The 27,047-nt window shown below is 50.0% G+C and overlaps 1 protein-coding gene across 2 annotated transcripts in view; it reads right to left on the bottom strand.

The window, feature by feature from the left end:
- The window catches only part of SFMBT2 (Scm like with four mbt domains 2), a 194,793-nt gene that overhangs the window by 136,787 nt on the left and 30,959 nt on the right, over positions 1-27,047 (bottom strand). For both annotated transcript variants that reach the window (XM_047755296.1, XM_047755297.1), the window contains exon 4: positions 23,771-24,011. In XM_047755296.1, coding sequence (XP_047611252.1) covers positions 23,771-24,011 — 241 coding nt within the window. The remainder of the gene's footprint in view (positions 1-23,770; positions 24,012-27,047) is intronic.

The following is a 27,047-nucleotide window of genomic DNA, read 5'->3' as shown; positions in this document are numbered from 1 at the left end:
TAACCTTTTACATCTGGGCTTACCCTGCCCCGAGCCACGCAGGGAGGAAATCTACAGATGAAAATGAATTCATCTCACAAAGACGACATTTATCCCCCAAGAATTACCCTGCGATATATTTTTTTTTTTTCTTTCTAAAGCCGCACCTGCGGCATACGGAAGTTCCCGGGCGAGGGGGCAAATCCGAGCTGCAGGTGAGGCCTACGCCACCGTCCATGCGACGCCGGATCCGAGCCTCGTCTGTAACCAATGCTGCAGCTTGCAGCAACACCGGATCCTTAACCCACTCAGGCCAGGGATCGAACCCATATCCTCAGGGAGACTATGTCAGGTTCTCAGCCCTCTGAGCCACAACAGGAACTCCAGCTTGAGATCGTTTTGTAATTACTTTTGCTCAAGACGTGCACGAACTTCACTGGAATTACTTATTTTCCAGATGTTAACACCCAGGTTCCTGCTCGATTCCTGACCCCCAGCTGATAAACTCTCCCTCCATCCCTCTCGTCCTGGTCCTCACGGGTCATCTCGCCCCTCGGTGAGGGTCACGCGAGAGGATGTTCAGATGCGTGATCTCTCCCGTTCAAGTTCTGGGGCATCTTTGCCTAACTTTACATTTTCAGTAAAGACCGAGTTGACACTTTGCTTCACACTCAAATCCACTCCCTACAAAGGAAAGTGATCCTCTGGTAAATTCCCTTTAGGGTAAAGAAAGAACTGGAGGTATTCTTCTCTTTGGGAAAATTCCGAGGGTTTACCAAGACCTGTGTTTTCTCCCCGTTTAAGACAAGCACCGTCTGCGTGTGCAATAAATGTCTTCCACGCAGACACGCGGTTTTTGACAGGCGATTCCCTCTAAAGCTGTCGAAGGCACTTTCATTTCAAGCTGTTTGACTCATGGCCGCTACCCCTTATCTCTTGGGCTCCACAAATGACCCTGAGTCTCTTAAAGTCATCAGATAACAGATTTTCTAGGAAGTGAAGCTGCCAGGGGGTCGCACGCCACGGGACCCGAGCTGCCCCCCAGCAGGAAAACGCTGCCTCGAGCTCCAGCCGGTCTTAAGGCAACGCGCCCCGTGGCTACTGGCAGCCAAGAACAAGCCTTCGAGAAGGCTGCCTCTGCAGGCTCCTCTCATTGACGAAGTCTGGGTATGTCTCCCCTCTTCCCACAGCAGGACCTCCGCCTGAGGCTTAGACACGGACCCGGAAAGGCCGGTCCCAGAACGAGCTACTGTCCAAGGTACTGGCTCCCATCACCCAGAGCAACACTGAGGGTGCCCTGTGCTGGGTCCCGAGGTGACACCACACTCCAGAGGGCACGTGGTTCCGGATGAGCGCAAGGTGGGTTCCTCGCAGCCCCAGGCCCAAGAGTCAGTCAGCTCAAACTTTAGCTTAAAAGACCCAAATCCTAAGTGATTTGACCCAAATTAAAAACAACAGCTATCTTACTCACAAAATGTCTTCTGAAGATGTGAACCTTTCTGGAGGAAGAGACAGGGGTCTCGGAAGGGTCGGGGGAAAAAAAAAGAAAAGAACTTTGTGCCAGGAAGCTTTGTAGACCAAAAAAAAAAAAAAAAACAGTATTGATTTAGGCAGAAGGAGTTGTTAATTCTGACTTAGAAACACAACCTTAAGGTCACTGGGACTTTGGAGTTTCGGCAGGACAGTCAAGCACCGGCTCCTGGGAATTCCACAGGGAGAGGAGGATTCATCTGTAACATGAGCCTCATCCACTGACCCAAAGGTCACACCCTCAAGTCACAATCCTCCGTCCGCCTCTGATAAGCAGCCATGGAACGACCTCACTTGAGTACAAGCAGCCCAGGGCTCTTTCGTGTCCTGGGCGATCTGTGTCTGCGCTGACCGGCCCGCCTCGTCCGAGGGGAGCGAGGAGGCCTCGTTTGTCCTCTTACCTCCTCCGACCCGAGCGCCCTGGGCATTTCCGCTTAGGCAGGTTAGAACATGCGTCCAGGGTGTGGCTGTGCCATCTTCAGAGAGCGGAGGGCACAAGACAGTTTTCTTTCTTTCTTTTTCCTTTTCACGCTGCACCTGCAGCCCAAGGATGTTCCCAGGTTAAGCAGTGAGTCGAAGCTGCAGCTGAGGCCTACACTGCAGCCAGGACATTACTGGACCTGAGCCCCGTCTGTGACCGACAACACAGCTCGCGGCAACATCGGATCCTTAACCCACTGAACGAGGCCAGGGATCGAACCCGCATCCTCATGGAGACAATGTCGGGTCCTTAACCTGCTGAGCCACCATGGGAACTCCAAGGCAGGTTCCATTTGGCTGTGTTACTTGTGATTTGAAATTCACCTTTTATGAAATATGGGACATCAGAGGATAAAGAGTTGCGGGGTGATCTCAGGCAGTTAGAAAAATGGGGCAAGTGAAGGAACACAGGAGAAGGCTGTGTTTTTAAAAGAAAACTAGGAGAAAGACAAATCAAAACATTCTAATCAAAAGGTTTTTGTTTTTTTTTCTCTAGACACTTGAAGGATCTTTCTGACCTCAGTATTCTAAAGTCGTATGATGCTATGTCCTGGTGGGGGCGGAGCATTTTTTCATACCAAGTATTCGTCCTACACAGTCAAACACACCTTAAGAAAGAGGGTATTTCGCAGCATCTAAGACACTGCTCATTTTCAAAACAAGCCTTTCAGAACCATTTGTCGCTTTAAAATATCGTGCACATGTTACCTGATAAATGCAAGCTTAAAAGATAGAATTTAAAAATGAAAAAAATGCATCTCGACCCAATGTTACGCTGAAGTTCATATACAGGAACCTGGGAGTGGGCAATGATTTTATACACCGTTCTGGACGGGCTGCAGCTTAAAAGCACAGCGAAAAGCGTGGCCGGGGCACCCCAACTCTTAGAAAGGCCGTGATATCGGGGCCCATTCATCTCTCTGGAAGTTAACACCAGGGAAGATGCACATCCTGTTAAATCGACAGCAGACACTGCGCGTTAGAAAAACCTAAGACACTCCACCAACTACAGCAAATGCACCTGGACTCCCAGAGGAAGAAAGCAGGAGTCTGGTCCGATCTTTGAAGCCTCTTCCCAACTCCCTGAGATGTTTGGCAAAGACGAACTAGTCATCTTAGAAAAAAAAAAAAACGAAAAACAACACACCTGCGTTGGCTTCAAGAACTGTGGCCACACTGCCAAGAGTCCTCAGGCCTCGCTCTTTGAATACAGGAAGCCTCCCCATCCGCGAGTTCCGGTTACAGAGTGGAGCCTGCAGCCACCTGGGTACCCTTCCCATGGTTCCTCGCGACTGCGTGTGGCCAGGTGCGAGGGTCTGGCCGAGGAGCTGGCCTGGAGTCCCCTGTCCCTCTGGCTTGCTGGGAACGTGGGGGAGAATCCAGCTCCCCGTGCAGATGTAGAAAACGCCCAGCAGGGCAACGCACCGTGGAGAAAACCCATGCCCCCCCCCCCAAAGGACCCCGAGCAGAGGTGCCGCCGTCCTGAACAGCTCGCCTGCTGCAGTGAACGGCGGGTCCAGCACCTGCAAGCCTCCCACGGCAAAGCCTCCCACGGCAGCAGCGTCCGCTGTCAACTAGCACACAACCCGGCGGTAAGGGCCCTCAGGCGAGCTCTAAGCACAAAACCCAGAGGAAAGAGAAAACCTTAGAAAAATGGAAAACAGGCTCTAGGAGGAAAGAACGGTTACCACGAACTGAGAAGAAAACCCCACAAGGACCAAATCGCTTGGTTTTTAAAGGCCACTTACCAAACTTTCTAATACTTTAACCTGCAGGAGGCAGATGTATGCAGAGCAGTCCTCTGCACCTTAAACATAAAATAAACATCCTTTGGCCAAAGTAGCAGGATGCCTTCAATTGGGAAGGTAAGCAGGCAAGGACTGCCCCCCAAATTAAATTTAATCCAAATATACTGAACTGAAATATTTGTTAAGGGGCTCGCGCCAGCTGTGTTAATAGAATTTTTAATGGACATTTATTTGCTGCTTGACTGTGTATGTGACCATCCGTCCTGCAGGAATGCTTTGCAGAAATCCCCCTAAGAAGGGCAGAGACACACACACGCTTTCCTGAAAGAACCATTCACGGAGCTTCTAACTGGACAGCTCCAGGTGCATCAGGGATCGAGAACTAATTTTGATGGGATCGCAAATCACATATTAGATGGACAGACGAAGAATCTGGAAAGAGCGTGGCTCGACTCATTTCACAAAGCAAATCTGTGGTTACATGCTGCTCTGCACGACACATAACCAGGCATATGAATCACTCCTTGAGCTCTGCAGGACCAGAAAACCTACAAACCAGAAAGGCGAAAATAAATTGTATGTTCCTGGAGACATTCAAAGAGTTTTGTTTTGCCTGTGGTGGGGGGGCAGGGGGAGGGGGTGTGGATGGGGAATGATTCTACTTTATGCCACAGCCTCAAAAAGTATTCATCATTTAATTTTCTAAGACATAAGCTGAAGAGCTACTAAGGACTGAGATGCCGTCTAGGGGAAAAACATAATTACGGATTATCTTAAAGGTTGTTAGCTTGTTCCTATAATCGATGATGGGTGTTTGGCGGCTATGAGTCACTCTTGTATAAGTAAGTCGTTCTGGGTTTTCATATTTTTATTTTTTTACAATACAAATTGTGGTTTTTTTTTTTTCCCCTTCTGGGCCACACCTGCAGCAGATGCAAACTTCCAGGCTAAGGGTAGAATCGGAGCTGCAGCTGAGACCTACGCCGAAGCCACGGCAATGCCGGGATCCAGTCACAGCTGCAACCTACACCACAGCTCACCGTAAGGCCGGATCCTGAACCCACTGAGCAAAACCAGGGATCAAACCCCTGTCTTCATGGGTACTAGCTGGGTTCTTAACCCGCTGAGCCACAACAGAACGTGCTGTTTTCGTTTCTTGCTTTTTTTTCCCAAAGTTTTATTGAAGGATAGTTGATTCATGTGTTGTGATCATTTCTGCTGGACAACAAAGTGATTCAGTTACACACAGACGCACATCCATGCTTTCTCAGACTCTCTTCCCATGTAGATCTCGGGCTGTCTTCAATTTGCATTGTTTAATCAACGATGGCTGATAGCTCTGTCAGCCGGTAAGAGATGATCAGAACGGTAGCGATGAAAACGCTTAAAATCACCTTTCTTTTAAACTCTGCGGCACCTCCTGCTGACTACATCTCTTTAGCTTCAACTCTACTCCAATAACATTTAAATAAATAAATCTCTTCAGAAATGCAAAATTTCTAGCCGTCAGCTGCAGCAAAGAGTTGTGGCCTACCCGGAGAAGATTTAAAAAATGAACAACAAATAGTTTTGCATAAGCCTTCTACTTGCAGGCTGCTGTAGGGACCTCGATTTCTGCTCAGATTTGGAAAAAGCAGGCACTTTTTTTTTTTTTTTGGCTTAGTGGGCACATTTTTAAAACCTGGTTAAGGTAAAATCTGTTCAAAGCAAAGGCAACTTCTACAACCCACAGGCTGCTGTGGCCTGCCCTGAACACCAACTCCCCGATACACCCACAGGACCCCGGGAAGGGCCCACCGCCCCCGACCTGTGTGTTTCTACAGCATCTGCACCGCAGGGTCTTCAAGCCTAAGAAGTGATTGTCACCGTGGTACAGATGAGACCACCACGGAGACCAAGAGGTGATGCGCAAAAGCGCTGGACGCACCCCAGAAGGCGGAGCGGGAGCCCAGGGCCTGTTCCCAAGTCCCCGTACAGTTCTGGAAAAGGCAAAACTACGGGGACAGTAAACAGACCCGGAGCTGCCGCGGGCGAGGGGAGGCAGGGCGAGCAGGCGGGGCACAGAGCTTCAGGGCGGTGAGACCCCTCCGTGTGTCGCTACCGTGGGGACACAGGTTTTCAAACATGGTTTTGTCCAAACCCACAGGACGCACAACAGCAAGAGCGAACCCGGACGCAAACTCAGACCTCTGGGCGATGATGATGTAGGGCCACCAAGGGTGACACGGGGGGGTGTGGAAAACGGGGGAGGCTGTGCATAAGGGGGGATATAGGGACTCTGCACGTTCCCTCACCTCCGCTGTGAACCCGAACCTTCTCTAAAAAATAAGGTCTATTGTTTAAAAAGCACTGGACACTGCAGACCTTGGTCTCAGCGCCCCCTTCTCCCCCTGACTCCGGGGTTTCTAGAACCTGTAACAGTTATGAACCCTGCTGTCCCTAGTTTAACTCCAAGGACGCACACGCCCGCCCTGCTCAAGCGGGGTGCATTCAGGGAGTCGGTTCAGAGTCCCAGGAAGCACCACGGGGCCCCCATTTCCCAGCTCCCTCTGCCCCCCCCACCCCACCACCCACTGCTGAGGTTGGGTCATGCCCTGACTGCTCCTGGTAAGCCTCCCAGCCCAGCAGCCAAGTTGTAAGTTCTACTAGATTCCTCCCCACCCAGAAATCCATCCCACTGACCAGGGTCATGCTTTGTCCTGGCCAGTCCGAGTCCCCAGGCTCGGAGCACGTCACCCGGACCTCCCACCTGGATGCACGTCCACCAGAGAGGACCTTAATATGTCATCTTAGAAAATCACTCTCAACAGAGAGGTGCAGGGTCACAGAGCTGACCTCGACTTGAAACCCATCCAGCCACGCTCCAGTCGGCCTGCTTCTCAGCCCAGCGAGGGTCCCTACCCCAGGCTCCATTTCAGCACTGGCTACACGCCTAGCCCATCGGCTGACCAGCATAGTTGGTGCCATCCTGAAACACAAAACCCGATACCATCTATCATCGGCGGTGCCAGGTGCACAGCTCCAGGCTGTATGGCTTGGCGCTTTTGACCACGTTGAAGAAGCCAGAATGAAGACCATTTTCTCCTATAAGTCTGGGTGTGGAAGAAGAGCTCTAAGAAGTTATGAGAACTTGCCAAAGCCCAGCCCCTGCTTACAATCTGTTCCTCCGCACCGCAGCCCTCTGAGCTTCGGCTTTCCTGCTGCCCCTACCTGGGGATGCACGATGAATGCACGCTGGGCAGCAGACGTCGGCACAACACGGTAAATCAACTCTACTTTAATTTAAAAAAAAAAAAAGATGACAGTAACACACGAGTGAGTCGTGTGGATGTGACTCTGCCTTCCCGCACAAGAGCCAACACCTGTCTGCATAATAACCCCAGGAGCCTCCCTCCCGACCTGCGACAGGGCTCTGGCTCCCGCTTTTCCCCGCCGTCCTCTCTCCTCCCTGCCGCCTGGACCGCTGGTCACCGCTGAGCTGTGATCCAAGCCTCCAGGCTCACAGCTCTCCGCCCGGAGCCTCAGCGCTGCCGCCGACACGCACTGGGCTTCAAAGTCGGGGCGTGGGGGGGCTGCGTGAGCGCAGCTGCATTTAAAAGGCTCTTCACTAAACCCACACGCACCACGCACGGCCACCGGCCAATTAGCCTTCGTCGCCGTTGCTTCAGTGCAGAGGCTTTGTTCTTTACCCACTTAGCAGGGAAGGAGCTTTAACTGTGCACGAGGTGTTGACAGGAAGGGGCTGTGCGATCCCACCTCCAGGATCATCCCGAAAGGGCAGAACTGTGGAGACGGTCAACAGCTCAGTGGTGGCCAGGGGCGGTGGAGGCAGCGCTGGGCAGAGGATTCTGAAGGCAGGGAAACTGCTCTGTATGGCCGTGACAAGGCAGGCCCACGTCATCACACCACTGTCCGGACCCACAGAGCTTAGCACGAGCGGCTGGCAGTGGCAACTGTGGGCCCTGGGTGAGGATGAGGTGTCAATGCAGCTGCATCAGTTCAACTGCAACAAATGCACATCGGGTGAGGCTGCGGATGGTGAGGCTGCATCGAATGCGGGGTCGGGGGATGTGGGAAGTCTCTGTATACCTTCCTCTTCATCTTGCTGGAACCTAAAAACTGCGTTAAAGTTAGAAAGTTCGGAGTTCCCTCTGTGGCTCAGCAGTAACAAACCCGACTGGTATTCGTGAGGTGGAGGGCTCCATCCCTGGCCTCGCTCAGTGAGTTAAGGATCCAGCGTTGCCGTGAGCTGTGGTGCAGGCCAGCAGCTGCAGCTCCGATTTGATCCCTAGACTGGGAACTTTCATATGCCACAGATGTGGCCCTAAAAAGCAAAAAAAAAAAAAAAGAAAGAAAGAAAGAAAGAAAAGAAAAGAGAGAGAGAGAAAGAAAAAAGAAAAGCTATTAAAATAAGTCAATAGGAGTTCCCATCGTGGCGCAGTGGTTAACGAATCTGACTAGGAACCATGAGGTTGCGGGTTCAATCCCTGGCCTTGCTCAGTGGGTTAAGGATCCGGCATTGCCGTGAGCTGTGGTGTAGGTTGCAGACGCAGCTCGGATCCAGCGTTGCTGTGGCTCTGGCATAGGCTGGCAGCTACAGCTCCGATTTGACCCCTAGCCTGGGAACCTCCATATGCCGCAAGAGTGGCCCAAGAAAATGGCAAAAAGACAAAAAAAAAAATAAAAAATAAAAATAAATAAGTCAATAAAAAAGACACAAAATGATGGGTTTTTAACCAGAAGAATGAAGGACGTTGAAAAAAAAATAGCATTTCTCTGTCTTCTCCCACCTTCTTTAGCGCAGCTCTGAGACAATTGTACAAACCCTATTTCATAACTAAACAATCCTGCAAGGCGACAATCATTTCCCCCAGGTTGAAAATGGGAAAACTGAAGGTCACAAAGTTTAGAAAGGAGGTACCTAGTCCAAGTTCACCCATGTAATTAAGCAGTAGAATCCAGATCCTAAATACATGTTTCTGATTACACTATGTTCACAAAACCTTACCTTTTATAACCAAACAGGTGCCATCACAAATCCATAAACAATCGCAATACCAGGCAAAACTAACTGTCTGAAAAGAGCTATCACCACGCACGCCTCCCTCTGTTCCCACCTATTACAGAGGGGCCATTAGGGCCTCCTTCATTTAAAAAAGAAAAAAAAAAGTGGGGGAGGGGGGAACGTGATGCAAAGTGGCCGGTGCACTTTACATTGTCCGACCCGCCACAGAGAGCTCGTGCATCCCGCCATCCAAGTTGTCGCTGACACTGCCCCCCAAGGGAGGAAGGCCCTTCATCAATTAGCCATTTTAAGCATGCGAGCAATGGGCTGCCAGGAGGTGAAGTGACTTTTTTCCAAGGTTACCTTCAATGAGAAGCACGGCTGAGCCACTAGCCAGGCAGGTCTTCTCCACAGCCCCATTCAGGCCCGAAGAGCCCTTGCATCTGCACAGAAGTCAGCCACAGAGATGCTGACTTCTCTTTATTTAAATCCCAGCAGAATAGAGTCCGGGGGGATCTCTCCATTTAGCCGGCAGCAGACTGCGCCAGCAGTGTGGGGTCAGCCCTCCGTTACCAAGCAGGCCAGTCTCCGGCTCTTGTAAATTTCCACGACAGGCTGGCCACCCCTAAAGAATGCCTGGCACTGTGCTTGCAGTGGATAAACAACGAGATACTGCTGGACAGCACTGCGAACTACACCCAGTCACTTGTGACGCAGCAGGATGGACAATAATGTGAGAAAGAGGACGTATATATGTTTGTGTGGCTGGGTCATTTTGCTGTGCAGTAGAAAATTGACAGAACACTATAAACCAGCTATAACGGAAAAAATAAAAATTAAGGCGTTTCCGTTGTGGTGCAGCAGAAACGAACCCAACTAGGAACCATGAGGTTTCGGGTTCAATCCCTGGCCTTGCTCAGGGGGTTAAGGATCCAGCGTTGCGGTGAGCTGTGGTGTGGGTCGCAGACGAGGCTCGGATCCCCCATGGCTGTGGCTGTGGCGTAGGCTGGAGGCTACAGCTCCAATTTGACCCCTAGCCTGGGAACCTCCATATGCCAAGGGTGCAGCCCTGAAAAGCAATAAATTAATTAATTAATTAATTTAAAAAAATACCTGGCACCAAAAAAAGGGTAAATTTTAAAAACCAGAAAAGAAGCACTGTCCCAGAAAAGCTCCTATCCAGATGAGAAGACATCATCCACATTTCCAGAGATGAGAGCTTCCAGTTGCAACCTCCCTACCAAGACAAGAGTGAGGGATCAGAACACAAAAGCACATGAAAAGATGCTCAACGTTGCTGAGGCTCCGAGGGCACGAGAGACACACGGGATCATCACCCGGTGCCTGGCGACGCTCCGAACAAGGGCAGCTCCGTGCCAGCACCAGGGGCAAGGTCCTCCATGAACGAGGCAGCGTCACGGCCCTGAATACATGAAGGGACTGGGGGTGATGTACGGGGTCCCTAAAACGCAGAGCACAGGCCAGAGGGCCCTCTGGTCCCAGGGTCAGTGCAGCGCTAACGTCGAAGACCACTGGTCTCTGACATCCTGACTTCTAAGTCCAGCACCTCTCAGGGCTGAAGACAGACCACCTAAGACGCATGCCCTCCACGCCAACGTCAGGAGGAAGGCACAGGAGCTCTTAACTTTTTTTTCTTTGTGGAAGTTCTCAGGGGCCAGGGATAGAACCCGTGCCACATCAGTGACGCAAGCCACAGCGGTGACAGTGCCAGATCCTAACCCACTGAGCCGCCAGGGCACTCCTAGCTCCTACCTTTTTAAACGCATGGCAGCATCTGTATCTGGACATACACCGGCGGTATCCAGGTCACCTGTGAGGAATCCCGCAGGCAGGTCCCTCAGCAGCAGGAGCTCTGGAGTAGACACTGCCTCAGGCAGGTCCTACCAATCTCTCAGATGAAGGAAATTGTAGCTCTGGGCGACAATCTAAGCATAAATCAGCCGTTCCTTGAGAACTGGAGTCAAACACGGCAGATTTCCAAGGACGTGCCAAACAGAAGGACTCAAACCAGAAGCGTGACCGGGGAACGGAGCCATGGCCACGGAAGGGGTCACAGACGAGGGGGGTGGGGGGGGCTGGAATGGGGAAAGTTTCCTGAAAGGCTGGACGAGCCCAGGACTGGGGACATGGCCTTGGAATGGGGACTGGCTCTGAACTGAGGACATGACCCTGGATCGGGGACATAGGCCTGGAATGGAGGCATAGACTTTAAGGACATGGCCCTGGAATGGGGACAGAGCCCTAGGAGGCAGCCCTGACCTGGGGACACAGGGCACGATGGAAGACGTAGTAAGAAACCGTGTGAGGTCACGAGGCTTGTGCAGGAGCCCAGAGCAAGAAGAGAAGCGGACGCTCACGTGTCCAACAGGCCAGCGGGAGCCAGAGGCAGGGTGGAGCGTGGACGGAGGGCTCCCGGACCAGGGGGAGACGCGGAGGCCCAGGGCTGGGGAAGAGCAGTGGTCCCAGTGGACAGGCTGTGCCGGGGGCAAGGCCACTCAAGGGTGGCTAGAGGCGTCTCCTGCAGGCTCCACAGCAGGGTGGCCGCGGGGGTAAAGGGTCTGCCCAGAGCAGAGACAGGGGACGGGTGGAGCCAAGCGACCCCTCGTGAGCCACGTGAGGCCCGCTGGAGAGCCCAGGGCCGGGATCACCGAGCCCAAGGCCAAGAGCAGCCGGGCTCGACAGCGGTGGCGAGAAAGGATGAACCACGAAGCAAAGGGTCAGACTGCAGGGCAAGGGGACCCACAGATCTAACCTGCCCTGGCCTCCGTGCAGGACGGACCACGGACTTGATTTAAAGGACACATGCTGCTGGGTTAAGAAGCAAGAGAAAACAAATATATGTATGCCTAACCCCAAAGACGAAAACTCATAGTGCGGCTTTGTGCTTTCGGTTTTCAGGTAACACAGAAAAACCCAAACAGCATCTGATACAATTTACATAACTTTGCATAATCTCCCGAGGACCATGTGGCAGGGGGACCCCAGATCCAGTCTCTTCCACGTCTTCGCCTCCAAAAATGACAAAAAGGAAAACATTCTGGACAAGGAGGTGCCCACCCCTCTTCTGAAAAATCACAAGAGGCTTTTCGGCCGCGGCGTGCGACTCGGCTTGGTCCAGTTTAAGATGCTGACAAAATTCAGGGCTGGTGCTTAGAAGCAGCTTTTCAAGGAGGTATGGTATATTTGAACATGTGAAATATATGGAACAGAGGTTTTTGCTTTCTCTATCCCTTTCACGGTGGTGGTAATTAACTTTGATCTCTCTGACAGAAAATGGATCAATAGATTGCTAAGGATCAGGGAAAAGTTTGTTGCATAAGTTTCAAGGGGTGTGTTCATGAGGAACTATTCCTACATTTTGATTTAAGGTTGGTTTCTGCATTTGTCAAATTTCAGTGTTTTACTGAATGTAAATTCTTCAATAAACATGACTTAAAAAAAAAAAACAAGAAGCCAATTCCCCAACTTTTCTTATTAATATGTGTCCAATAGCTGCAGTCTGAAAGTCTTATGGAAAACCTTTATCAACACACAAATATGTACCAATTCCTGCATTCAAAGCCTTGATTTCAGAATTGAAGGAGGAAAAAAAAAAAAAAATCACCCTCGGCTTCAAATCGACTCCAAGATGCCTGTCCTGAGGATGAATTATTTACTCGCCCCAGGGAATACTTTCTCAAATGGAAAAATCAGAATCATACCAGCCAGTTCACAAGGGTATTCTCACAAAAGGCTTAAATTGAACTAGCTGGTACCTAGTAGGCATAAAATAAAAAAATATTCTGGGGACGAGAGAAACTGTTTGGAACCGGAGAGCTGTGATGCAAACAGAAAAATTCATGATTCACTTACGCCCTGGGCAGCAACTTGATAAAGGGGCCATGGGGTATAGTAAGGTTCCAAAGATAAATACAGGAGTTCCCGCTGAGGCACGGTGAGATTAGTGGCATCTCTGCAGCATGGGACGCAAGTTCAAACCCCAGCCCTGCACAGTGTATTTAAGGACCCGGTGTTGCAGCAGCTGCAGGGTAGGCGGCAACTACAGCTCAGATCTTCGTGTGCCAGGGGCAGCCAAAAAAGATAAATACAAACACCGAACAGAAACTCACAGGAGAAAAGACCGTTTTTTTACTCATAAAGAGCTGTTCACCACTACGTGCATCCAAGGCTTTGATTCAGATGAAAACCATTTTGTTTTTTTATCTTTTTTTGTTTGTTTGTTTTTCCTTCTTTAGGTTAAAAAAAAAAAAACCCGTTTCATAGGCTTATATTCATAAAACCTATTCATTTCAGAGCCCTTTGGTAAATTCTCATCCATTGCTGTGAGTTCTCAGACTGAGAACAGTCCTGAGCTGAAGGAAAGCGTAGTGGCCACTGGATCCAGCGTGACGTCAGATGGCGCCTCAGACACCTGAGGTCACAGGCTCAGAGGGGGACACACGGGCTGTGAAGCCAGACGCCACTAGACCCGAGCAGATCAGAGCAACCACGCAGGGGCATTGGGTCTGGAGAGCACAGAGTCACCAAGGGAGGCGTGCGGGGACGTGTACGTGTCTCCCAAGTTCTCGGGAGGTGCCGATAATGCACATAAATTGGGGGGTTTCGTCTTTTTAGGGCTGCACACGTGGCACGTGGAAGTCCCCGGGCTAGAAGTCCAATCAGAGCTACGGCTGCCAGCCTATGCCAGAGCCACAGCAACGCGGGATCCGAGCCCCATCTGGGACCAACACCACAGCTCACAGCAACACTGCATGCTTAGCTTAACCCACTGAGTGAGGGCAGGGGTGGAACCCGCATCCTCATGGATCCTAGTCAGGTCGGTAACTCACTGCACCACAACGGGAACTCCTTCACCCAAACTGCTCAAGGCATGACGTGTACATGATTGTCACCAAAATTATTTCAAAAATGCCGCTGAGACCAAAACATACAAACGCGCACACACACGCACACACACACACACACACACGTTTGCAGGCACACATACGTGTTCACGCACACATACAGATGTACACTCATGCACGCACATAAACACACGTGCTCATGCACACATATAAACACACATAAACATGTGTGTGTGCTCATGCACCTGTATAATCACGCACACATGCTTGTGCACACATTTGCGAGCCAGGCCCACTCCAGTCCACGTCACACGGACCTTCCAAGGATTAGAGGGGACTCAAAACCTGGTGCATTGTTTTAAAAGGGCCAGAAAACAAGAAATAGCAAAAAGACAAAAAAAAAAAAAAGAAAAGAAAAGAAAAAAAAAAAAGGAGTTCCCGTCGTGGCGCAGTGGTGAACGAATCCGACTAGGAACCATGAGGTTTCGGGTTTGGTCCCTGCCCTTGCTCAGTGGGTTAATGATCCGGCGTTGCCATGAGCTGTGGTGTAGGTTGCAGACGCGGCTCGGATCCCACGTTGCTGTGGCTCTGGCGTAGGCCGGCGGCTACAGCTCCGATTCGACCCCTAGCCTGGGAACCTCCATATGCCACAGGAGCGGCCCAAGAAATAGCAAAAAGACACACACACACAAAAAAATAAAATAAAAGGCCCAGAAGGTGCCCGCGGAGAATGGGTGACTTTCTTTTCCACCTGAATATTCCTGCCTTCGCGTGCCATTACCAAAAATGGCTTTGTGGACCAGGGATACTAAGTCACTCCTGCAGCGGATGAACACTCAGCGTTTACCTCCTGTCCCGCCTCGAAGACACATCCTGCCCCTCCTTACAACTGCGTTTTCTCCCTCTTTACAGAAACCTCTCTGACACCGACTGAGGCTGTGTGCTCGCCTCGACTCCGCCTGGCCGCTCAGGATTACCTCTGCGTGCAGTTTCTCGCATATATACTTAATTTCCTTATTCACATACCCATGGGAGAAAACACAAACTTTTGCCATTTGCACCAACATTGGATGGACCTGGAGGGTCTTGGGCTCAGTGAAATAAGTCAGACAGAGAAAGTCAGATGCTACATGACATCGCTTGTAGGTGGAATCGAAAAAAAAATACAACAAACTAGTGAATCAGACAAACAAGAAGCAGACTCACAGAGAGCGAACCAGCGGGGAGAGGGAAGGGGGCGGGGCAAGATGGGGAGGCGGAGGCACAGACTGCTGGGTGTAGGACAAGTTCAAGGCTGTGTTTCTGCAGGATAAGGCAAGAGAGCCAAACTTTTGTAATAGCTGTAAATGGAAAATAACCTTTAAAAATTATATAAAATGTTTAAAATTTTTTACAAAGGAAAAAAGTAGATGCGAGTATATTTAGGAGGCCCGCTCTGTACTGTATGAAGCCTTGGTTTCCTGAGTCAACACTTATGAGTATAATAAATGCAGGAAATGTTGAGACTGTACAGCACAGGGAACTGTGTCCAATCCCCTGGGTTAGAACATGATGGAAGATAGTATTAAAAAAAAAAGAGCGGAGTTCCCGTCGTGGCGCAGTGGTTCACGAATCTGACTAGGAACCATGAGGTGGCGGGTTCGGTCCCTGCCCTTGCTCAGTGGGTTAACGATCCGGCGTTGCCGTGAGCTGTGGTGTAGGTTGCAGACGCGGCTCGGATCCCGCGTTGCTGTGACTCTGGCGTAGGCCAGTGGCTGCAGCTCCGATCCGACCCCTAGCCTGGGAACCTCCATATGCCGCGGGAGCAGCCCAAAGAAATAGCAAAAAGACAAAAAAAAAAAAAAAAAAAGAGGGAGTTCCCGACGTGGCTCCACGGAAATGAATCTGACGAGTATTCGTTAGGACACAGGTTCGATCCTTGGCCTCGTTCAGCGGGTTAAGGATCTGGCGTTGCTGTGGCCATGGTGTAGGCCAGCAGCTGCAGCTCCAATTCAACCCCAGCCTGGAAACCTTCCTGTGCCACAGGTGCGCCCCCCCAAAAAAAGAATGTGTACATATGCATGACTGGGCCACTGTGTTGTACAGCAGAAATTGAAGGAACATTGCAAATCCACTATAGTTTAAAAAGTTTTTAAAAAGAAGAAAAAAAAATGCTGAGACAGTTGTGAAATCTTTACCCAGAAATACATGGAGACAAAGAAATCCTTCATGTTGAGTCCGTCAGTTCTTTTTTTTTTGTCTTTTTTTGTCTTTTGAGGGCTGAACCTGCAGCATATGGAGGTTCCCAGGCTAGAAGTCAAATCGGAGCTGTAGCCGCCAGCCTACAGCCACAGCCACGCCAGATCCAAGCCGTATCTGCAACCTACACCACAGCTCACAGCAATGCTGGATCCTTAACCCACTGAGAGAGGCCAGGGATTGAACCCGCATCCTCATGGATCCTCATCGGATTCGTTAAGCACTGAGCCACGACGGGAACTCCAGATGATCAGTTCTAATGGAAAAGAACCACCTCTCAAGGGCCCCTTCTGTAGTAAGATTCTCTAACAAACACAGTTACTTGGAAAAATATATACATATACACAAATGGAAATCAAATCACAATATAAGGCGGCCGATGAAAACAACGTGATGGCTTAGGTTCCATCAGTATTGCTAAAACGTCACTCAAATAATAAAACAGGAATTTTAAACACCAAGCCTCTCATGTAACGCAATCAAATGCCACTTCTCAGAGTCCACAGTGAAAGGTTACAGACTGGTAAATCCTGTCATCCGATCACTGTGGGGCCCTGCACCCCAACAGCGAGTCTCTTATTTCACGGTCCACTACAGTGAAAACAGCAATTTCCCCACGGAGTCTAGGACCAGCTGCAGAACCGGGCAGAACCCACCCGCACAACAGAACATAAGGCCATATTCACACTTTCTCCTAACGCTTCATGAATAAACATCCCTTTATTCAAATAAGTTATATATTAACTAACTCAAGTAATTTGGATTCAACTTTGAATGGCAAATAGAGTCATTCTGGCAAGACTGCCGAGTTTGCAATTCAAATTGCAGAAATTTTAATAACGGGGAAAATAAAAATTAGTGGCATGATTCCTAAGGCACCATAATTCCAATACTTTTATTGCAACAGTGGAAAGCACCCATAAATACTTCTCAATTTATGAGCCGGTGCGGGGAGGGAGGGGGATATTTTTATTTGGATGAGCAGCGTCACACATCTTTACCTGTCACCTTCTTGAAGCATCCCTTCCAGGACTCCCCAGCACCTGCCAGAATGCCTGAGCTCCCCAAGCCCAGACACTAAGAGCCGATGTTGCTACTTCTCAATAAATAACGGTGAAACAGTCGCTGGATTAAATGATTTCCTTACATGATCACCATAAACAATAATTATTTGGCAGCTGCCCTTTGCAAGCTCGCATGTGCGTATGAATAAATCAAGCCTTATTGATTTCCCAAGCCAAAACGTTTCACATTTTGCTCCCCTAAGAAGCACTATAATCGTCCAGTGCACTTAGTGATGCTTTCATGTACTATGTTTCGTAATACAGTTAATATGAAAGATTAGCGCCAATTAGCTCGGCAGCAGGAACCCCGCTCTTTGAACGGCTCTCTGAGCGGTCATGGAACCCAGGGCCCTCCGCACGTGTTTTAAGGTCGGTCTCTGCTACGAGCAGAACCACGTCCTAAAGAGATTTTAAAGAGATCTGGCGGAGCGGCTGCCACCCTGCTTCCTTCCTGGTAACAGTAACAGAGTAACGAGGCCCGCCCTGACTCAGAGGTAACATTCAGGAAAACACAGGTCTGCAAAGGATGCTGTGCGCCTGATAAAATGTTACAGAAAAGTATGTAGATGACTCTCAGGGCAGTGACTTCAGAAGACATAAGGCCACTTGGAGAATCCCCCAAATCACCCTGATCTTGAGCCCCGCACCCCCAGAGCATCCAGGAAAAGCAGTCCCCTCCCTTCTTGCCTTCCTTGGTCCAACTATATATACACATATATTTTATTTTTTGCTGCACCCGCAGCACATGACCAGGGATGGAATCTGAGCTGCAGCTGTGACCTACACGGCAGCTGCAGTGATGCCCAGTCCTTAACCCGCTGTGCCATAGTGGAAACTCCCTGGTCCAACCATATACGGAAACCGGTATCCACATATCGATCAGCCTTTCAAGGACTAATCACTCTCAGTTCTCTGGGTTCCTCTGGGGAAGCAAAATCTACATTTTTGAGGGGGAGGCAGGGCTAGGCCCACAGCATGCAAAAATTCCCAGGCCAAAGACTGAATCCACACCACAGCAGTGACCTAAGCCACAGCAGTGACAATGCTGGATCCTTTAACCACTAGGCCACCAGGGAGCTCCTACAATTCTGTACTGAGTAAAGGTCTCCCCATGACAGGGGACAAAGGACGAAGGCACTCATTATAATTTCCCAACCTAGTTGTCCCCCAGTTCCCTGAAACTCCACCATCCCCAAAAGTCACATAGAAACCTCATTTCCAGGCTTTGCACAGACACCTGGGCTACACCCCCACGGATCCTAATCCCCAAGCAAACTCCATTCCGTGTAACAGGAAAGCCAGCCCCTCCTTCTTTCCATCCCGAGGGCCACAAACCAAGGCAGGGCAGACCGAACTAGACCAGCCTCTCTGGAGCGTGTACACTGTCACCTCCTCATTTCGACAGAACCAAAGTGGAGAGTGGACGCAGGCAGCTAAATCGATGCAGAGCCAAGGGAAGAAGCCCAATCTTCAGGCTCCCATGGCCATATCCCTGCTTTATACCAACCCCCTGACTCCTGGGACCAGTTAAGAAAATCCACCACCACGGAGCATCCCCAAGAAATACGTGAATGGTCACGGACTGCTTTCACCGACTGCTTTAATATTCCGGGCTGTCTTTCAAGTTTAACCACGACAAAGACCGACCAGGTACAGTGGCAGAATTTCCAATGCTACGCGCCCTCGGGGACAGAAAACCACACCAACAAGAATCCTTGTGCAAAAATAGATTCTACCGCTCCCTCTGGAACCAGCCGCCACCTCTGGCTACAAAGCAATAATTATCCTGCACTCCAGCAGTCAATAAAACCTTTGGCCCCATGAACCTGCCACTTCCTGACTTTGTTCCCCTACTAGAGATCTCCAAGCCGTATTGATCATCCACTAATTTTTTTTTTAAAGTCCTTTAAAACGAGCAATAAAGACATTCTCCAATTAGCATAACTCGGGATTGTCTGAATACACTTCAAATCTTTCCATCACATTAATGGTTTCTCTTTTCACGAGGTCTCCCCATTTTTCATTTTCAATTTGTCATTTTAAGTGTGTCTGTGTCTTGCCTAATAGCACAGAGTCAGTAGGATACAAATTGGATGGTGTTTCTGAAACTGCGACGCCTGCCACATTTTTCATCCAAGCGAGAAAGAAGAATTGATTCATCAACTCTGCCCTCTTTTCTCAAGCAACAGCATGGATTTTTTTTTTTAACTCAATGAACCCATTAGCTCTTATAGACTGTTAAAATTCTCTATCCTGAACCTCTCTCTAAAACGACCCACCAGATGATCTATTATCAAGTGAATCCCTCTTGCGTCTTCTCCGGGGGGCCTTTAAAAAGTGTCAAACTTTCGGAGTAGGTCACGAGATAAACAAGAACAAAAAGCAAGATTGCAGCCAGGCAGGAGGAGGACCCGCCTCGATCTGGGAGTCCCCGGGTGTGCATCTGCCCAGAGATGGATGCTCCTGAGAGGGCGTGGGCTCATCTACGTGGCTTTTGTGTGCAGAGCTGGCAGGTGAGAAGGCACCTCATTCTCCAAAACTGATATTCTCCCGATGTTCTACCAGTACAATTCATCTATCGAGACTGATTTATTCTGAGATAAAAACTACTATGTATAAAAATAGACAACCAATAAGGATATACTGTATAGCACAGAGAAATACAGCCATTGTTCTGGAATAACTTTTTTTTTCTTTTTAGGGCCCCACACGTGGCATATGGAGGTTCCCAGGCTAGGGGTCAAATAGGAGCTGCAGCTGCTGGCCTACACCACAGCCATAGCAATGCTAGATCCTTAACCCACTGAGCAAGGACAGGGATCGAACCCACATCCTCATGGATACTAGTCGGGTTCGTAACCCACTCAGCCACGATGGGAACTCCATGTTCTGCAATAACTTTAAATGGAACGTAATCTATACAAATACCGAATCACTATGTGGTACACCCATAACTAATATAATATTGTCAATCAACTATATTCAATTTTAAAATTTTTAAGGAAGTGTAACAACTATAGATTTCACAAGAAAGTGGAAAGTGAAAAAAAAACTGATTTTTAAAAAACTTTTTATCAGAGTATAGTTGATTTACAGTGTTGTGTCAATTCCTGCTGTACAGCACAGCGACCCAGTTGTACATACATACAGATTCTTTTTCTCATACTACCTTTCTATCATGTTCTACCCCAAGAGATTGGACATATGATCCAGGATTCCCACTCCTGGGCATACAGCCAAACAAAACTACAATTCAAAAAGATACATGCACCCCTTAAGTTAACGGCAGCATGATTCACAACAGCCAAGACATGAAAAAAACCTAAATGTCCATCAACAGATGAATGGATTGAGAGGACATGGCGCCTATACATAGCGGAAGACTACTAAGACTCATTTAGTTTAAGACAGATCTGAAACTACAGAGAGATGAAGTCATCTTGTGTTCTTCTCACCTCTGCGGCTATTTCAATTCCAAGCCAGATGGAGTATTACTCGGTCATTAAAAAGAAGGAAGTAGGGAATTCTGTTGTGGCTCAGTGTTTCAAAGCTGATTAAGTATCCACGAGGACATGGGTTCAATCCCTGGCCTCACACAGTGGGTCAAGGATCCTGCGTTGCTGGGGCTGTGTCTGTGGCCAGCATCTACAGCTCCAATTGGACCTCCAGCCTGGGAACTTCCGTGTGCTCCGGGTGAGGCCCTAAAAATACAAAAAGCAAAGAAAGAAAGAGATAAAGAAATACTGTCATAAGCTGCCACATGAATGAACCTCGAGGACATTTAGTGAAATAAGCAAGTCACAGAAGGACAAGTGCCGCCTGTTTCTACTTTCCTGAAGCATCGAAAGCAGTCGAGCTCCGAGAAGCAGAGAGCAGAATGCAGGCTGCCAGGGCCCGCAGGGTGGGAAAGGGGGGTGTTGCTCTCCCCTGCATAAAGTCTCAGGCCAGGAGTTCCCGTCGTGGCGCAGTGGTTAACGAATCCGACTAGGAACCATGAGGTTGCGGGTTCGGTCCCTGCCCTTGCTCAGTGGGTTAACGATCCGGCGTTGCCGTGAGCTGTGGTGTAGGTTGCAGACGCGGCTCGGATCCCGAGTTGCTGTGGCTCTGGTGTAGGCCGGTGGCTACAGCTCCGATTCAACCCCTAGCCTGGGAACCTCCATATGCCGCGGGAGCGGCCCAAGAAATAGCAACAACAACAACAAACAAAAACAAACAAACAAACAAAAAAAAAGTCTCAGGCCAGATGGAAAGGCCTCCTAAGTCAGATAAAGACAAATACCCTGTGAGGTCACTGATAGGTGGAATCTAATAAAAATGACACGAAAGCACTTACAAAATGGAAACAGACTCAAAGATTTCCGAAACAAAACTCGAGGTTACCAAAGGGGACCCCCTGGGGGATGGAATGAAATGGGAGGTTGGGATTAACCAGCACACACTACTCTGTATAAAACACATCATCCACGAGGGACTTCTACTCAAGACTCTGCGACAGCCGACATGGACATGGGGAGAGAATCTGAAAAAGAAGGGAGGGCGTGTTGTTCTTCTGTGTACAAAGTTTCAAGAAAGATGGACACACACATTGTAACTGATTCCCTCTGCTGTACCCCGGAAACTCACCCAGCATTGTAAGCCCACAACACTCCGGTAACATTTTTTTTAAAAAAGAGGGAAAGATTTCTAGAGACATACAACCCAGTGCTCGTAGTTGACAATAATGTACTGGACACTCCAAATGTGTAAAAAATAAGGAAACGAAAAAGAGAAGCGTCCCTGAGGATGTAGTGCGGGCTGGGCTCTGGGTGTAGCGAGGTGGGCACAACCAAAAGCATGCGAGGGCATTGCCTCGCCCAGCTCGCCTTTCTGCAGGACCAGGACCAGGACAGGCTGACATTGACCACCGTTCTTCATGGCTCACCTGCAACGTCCTCCCGCAGGGGACAAAGGAGGCGACCAACGGAACTCAGACAAGAGGACAAAGGGGCACGGAGCATGAAGACACTGCCTGCCAGGTAACCGCAGTGACTCCTGTCCCGAGGGGTGTTCCGGGCTGCTGTGCCTGCAACACTGTAACCTTCCCCACTAGTCACGGCATCAGTCAATGGCTGTGCAGCGTTCACACCTGGCACAGGTAACACAGGCTCATCCTGGGCTCACACGGGGATGAAATCACAGCAATGAGCTTTCTGTTCAGGAGGTGAAAGTCCTCTATTCAAAAAACCACACAAAGGAAAGGACAGGTACACCCAGACACCCATCAGTTGACAAATGGGTTTTAAAAAATGTGGTCCGTCCATACAATGGAATAGTATTCAGCCATGAAAAGGAAGTCTTGATACTGGCTAGGACATGGGTGAGCTAAGGAAGAGAAGCCAATCGTTAACAATCCTGTATTATATGATTCCGTGTACGTGAACTGTGCCGAAAAAGCAAGTTTATAGAAAAATAAAGTGGATGGGGTGACTTCCGGGGCTGGGGGAGGAGGGAGCAACTGGTGATGGGAACAGGATTTCTTTACCAGTTGATGAGGATGCTCTGGAATTTGACAGCACAACCTTGTGGCTGTAAAATCACTGCACCGTACCTGCTTCAAAAGGATACATTTTATGGTATGTAAAATACATATACATATTTTTAAGATAATGGGGGTGGGAGGCACGGGCGCAAACACGATCGGTGTTAACGGTGCACAAGGCCTTGGGAGCAAAGCCAGGATCTGACCTCGGTTCCCCCGGGAAGGGACAGGTAAGCTGAGGGTGGAGGAGGCTCCAGGCAAACCAGAGACGGCACATGGAAAAAAAAAACAGGAAGGAAGGAGGGAGGGCTTTTCGCTCTTCCTTCTGAGCCAGTCAAGGGCCGGGCAGTGGAGTCCCCTCGCACTCCCACGTGAACGCGCGTTTCTCGGACCCCTTCCTTTACGCAACTTCACAGACGTCCGGAAACGGGGACGCACCTGTGAACCGGGTGGACGCGAGGAACCTCCGCGTCAGTTCTAGAACTTGACCCATCACTTCGAAATAAAAACGGCAAGTCACACCCACCACAGGCAGGCGAAGACCCTGCACGTGCTTGAGAAGCAGCGTCGCAGTTTTCAAGCACAGCGAGGACCGGGTGCTGAGACCCAGCGGAGGAGGTCAGAGGCGCTGTAAGAGGCGGCGGAGTTCAAAGTCGGCACCCTGGCCGCTCGAGTGCCATCCCTCTCCATCCCGGGCAGCGCTGTGCATTTCAGGACGCGCGGCGCCACGCCGGGGCTCCCCCAACCAGCGGGACCTCCCTCCCCGCCGCCCAAACGGAAAATGCCCGCAGACGTTGCCAGACTTCCCGGGGGAAATCGCCCCAGCAGAGAACCACCGCTTTCCCGCAACTAAATGACCCAAGCTAGACAGGCTCCGGCGGGTTCCCAGAATAGGACCATTTCCCCGCAGCTATTTGGGTTTCCACGGGTCTGCCCCCAGACAGCCCCCCACGAGCCAGATTAAAACGGATCAGAGCCTCCATTTCTGACGCTCTATAGCACCGCTCAAAACGTCAAGTCTTTGAAGCACAAGAAAGGCAGAGAAGCCATCAGCAGAGGGAGAACAAGACCACTGGCCCCTCCACCACCGGCACCCCGACACCCCTTCCCTTCCCACCTCCCCAAATCCACATGAGGATCAGGCTCAAAAGCAAAGAGACCACGGTGGGTGCCACTGGCAGGTTCAGCACCAAAATCTGAACACGCACCCAGAGCCCCCTCGCGCCGACGCCCTGAGGCTCACACGACCAGAAGAGATGGTGAAAGCGCCAGGCCCTCCTGGCCCACCGGGTCCCAAACCTCTGCAGGGTCTTCCCCACGAGCATCCCGGGGCGAGGGCTCACCGTCCGGGGGCATGAGCGTCTTGTTGTTCTGCGTGCACCACCCCACCGGGTGCAGGTCCGCGATCACCACGTCACACCAGAAGTCGGCGCGGCGGTCCTCCCCGTATCCGCAGTAGCGCAGGAGCAGCAGCTGCCCGCACGTGGTGATGACCGTGGCCACCCAGTACGTGTCCGGGTTCTTCTTGTTGGCGACTTCTAGTTTCATGCCCGGCTGGAAGTTGCTCTGGATGCTGATCTCAACCTTTAGGAAAGGGAAACAGGGAATCCGTCCTTACACTAGGAAATACAGCCCGAAGACCACGACTAAAACCACGGACCTTAATGTTCCTGCTGCGCTAAATCAGCAGCATCTAAGAGAAATACGACATGAGCCACTGGCCAGATGTTAGGTCTCCTAGTGGCCACTCGAAAAAAAGAGACGAAATCGATTGTAGTAATGCATTAACCCAGAAAATCCCAAGTAGCATCCATTCAAGATGTAATCAACATAAAAAAAAACTGTAATGAGAGGGGTTCCATCGTGGCTCAGCGGTAACGAACCCGACTAGTGTGCATGAGGACGTAGGTTCGATCCCTAGCCTCGCTCAATGGGTTCAGGACCCAGCGTGCTGTGGGCTGTGGCATAGGCTGGCGGCTACAGCTCCGATTCAACCCCTAGCCTGGAAACTTTCGTATGTCAAGGATGCAGTCTTAAAAAGGTAGGAAAAAATGGTACTGAGAAATTTTACATTTTTGCCCTCTAAGGAAGGCCCTGCGGTCTGGGGTGTACGCCACACTGAACAGCACATCTCCTTACAGAACAGAACTTGGGTCCCTGAGCCAGACGTGCAGCAGAGTCAGTCTACTGACACCAGGTCGTGGCGAAGGAAAAGCCAGCGTTCACTGCAGGCGCCAAAGCAAAGAGAACAGGCCACTCGTGTTCAAAAGACCCAACTCTCCGAGGGCTTTCAGTGTTTAAAAGCAAGGTGGTGGAGTTCTCATTGTGGCTCAGGGGAAACAAATCTGACCAGCATCCATGAGGACGCAGGCTTGATCCCTGGCCTTGCTCAGTGGGTTAAGGACCCAGTGTTGCCGAGAGCTGTGATGTAGGTCGCAGACGTGGCTTGGATCCGGCATTGCCTTGGCTGTGGTGCAGGCCGGCAGCTGCAGCTCCCATTCGACCCCTAGCCTGGGAACCTCCATATGTTGCGGGTTCGGCCCTAAAAAAAAATAAACAACGAAATAAAACAAAAACACGGGGGCGGGGTGGTCACAGGGTGTGTGATCAGCTTGAGAACAACTCTCTGACTGGCTGGCGGTGGGGTAACGGGACGATGTTTCTGGAATCGCAGTCATCCCCCTGCTGGTTCCCACCAGTCTGGGGTCCAGGCACAGGTGGTCAGCGTGCAGTTAACGTCTCTCACACGGTGGGGGCTTCAGGATCTGCAAAACGGCTCCAGGATACGGCTGGGGACATCGTCCACGGCCCTGAGGGAGGAACTGGAGTTCCTCGGCCTGGCTTTACAGCTGAACTATTATTATTTTGTCTTGCCTGACTGCTTGCCTTTGTTTCTGCATTTCTCACTTCTCTAAGTGTGCCCTTTGGACCTTGGGGAGGGTCTTAGGAGACTAAAGCTTTTCTACAGACAAGACGTCAGGGACTTGGGGGAAGGGAGGCTGCCCCAGGAAGGGTCCCGCGCTGTTTCCATCTCAATTTGGACGACACACTTTCCAAGGACTGGACGGCTCCATGTGGCTAGTGGCTATATGTGAACAGGGCAGCCGCAGAAAACGGATTGTTTAAAATCAAGGGTTATCATCTATTACTATTTGCTAACTTTCCCCACAGAAGAGAGCGCTCGAGGCTGGTGAGCTATAAAATTCTACATCTAGCGTATCCGATGTCCCTGAGCAGCAGCTGCTTAGGAGATGGTGCTCTGGACCCCATGCTACTCTTCCTCGGAGGCGGGCTTCCTCGAGGACAGGCCCGGGGACAATCTGCATCCATGGGACCCGACACTGGGTTTGAAGGGAAGGCAGGAGAGTGGACTGGATGAACGAGAGCAAGAGGGACTCCGTTCGGAGAGAGACTGACAACTCCTCGGTACAGAAATGGAGGAAAAAGCTGACCGCTCCCTCCTTCCCACATCGCGCGGAGGAACCTAACCAAGCCACTCTGGCGTCGTCAAAGGCAAATGCTATCCCGGCTTCTGCAAAAGCGAATCCACGCTGTGTGCCGGGTGAGCTCTGGTTTTGTCATGTTTGAACATGGAGCTCCTGGTTTCTTCACTGAAAGGCCACCATCCCACTCATAATAAACCAGTAATAATAATATTTCGAGTGTCGGTATAAAAAAAAGAGAATCGGGAACTCGACCCACCCTTAACGAGGTCATGCAAATTGAATAAGGTCTTAAGGTCCTTTGCCTCCAAAAGGTTAAAATGTGGCGTTAAAATAATGAAAGTGCTGGCTAATTCCACAAAAGAGCCAGAAGGAAGACCGGGTTGAGAAATCCACCCCCTCGCCCCCCAGTTTGCTTATGATTCTCAGGCTAAATCTTTGCCTTGTTAAGTCCAGTTGGGGGGGAATGCGTCTCCTTATTAAATTTTCATTTACAGGAGTTCCTGTTGTGGCTCAGCAGTAACCAACCAGACTGGTATCCATGAGGATGCGGGTTTGAGTGTGGCCTTATTCAGTGGGTTAAGGATCCTGCACTGCTGTGGCTGTGGTGTAGGCCGGCAGCTGCAGCACCACTTCAATCCCTAGTCTGGGAAACCTCCACAGGCCATGGATGTGGCCCTAAAAAAAGAAATAAAGAAAAAGAAAATAGAAAAATCCTCGACCAAGTACCAGCAAATCCAAGCCAGTAACATACAAAAAGATAAAATACCATGATTAAGTTGCATTTATTCCAAAATGTAAGGCTAGTTTGATACTCAAAAATCAACCACTATAATCCAGCAGAATAAGAGGAAAAAAAAAAAAAAGAGGCAATAAACCGAGGGGTCATCAAAATAGATGAAGGGAAAAAAATTGTTTTCATTTCCAAGAAAGCATCAGTAATACCTAGGAACGTGCTCCTGGAAACCTAGTCTTTTTCTTGCTCGTGCTATGTGTCACCAACAACTCACATCTAAGCAAAACTGACCAAAACGTAATGTCTTTGTATTTCCCGGACTCGCCCTCTGCTTGGCCGGCTCAGTGCACTGTTCACAGAAACGGTATATTCATGAGGGTGATTCTTTGGTTTGATCCAAATGTCTCCTGAATTTTTATGCTATTTCCCATACTTTGATCA

Source organism: Phacochoerus africanus, chromosome 12, assembly GCF_016906955.1.
Source record: "Phacochoerus africanus isolate WHEZ1 chromosome 12, ROS_Pafr_v1, whole genome shotgun sequence".
Lineage (NCBI taxonomy): Eukaryota > Metazoa > Chordata > Mammalia > Artiodactyla > Suidae > Phacochoerus > Phacochoerus africanus.
The sequence above is the reverse complement of the archived record's forward strand: the minus strand, read 5'-3'. Positions and strand labels throughout refer to the sequence as shown.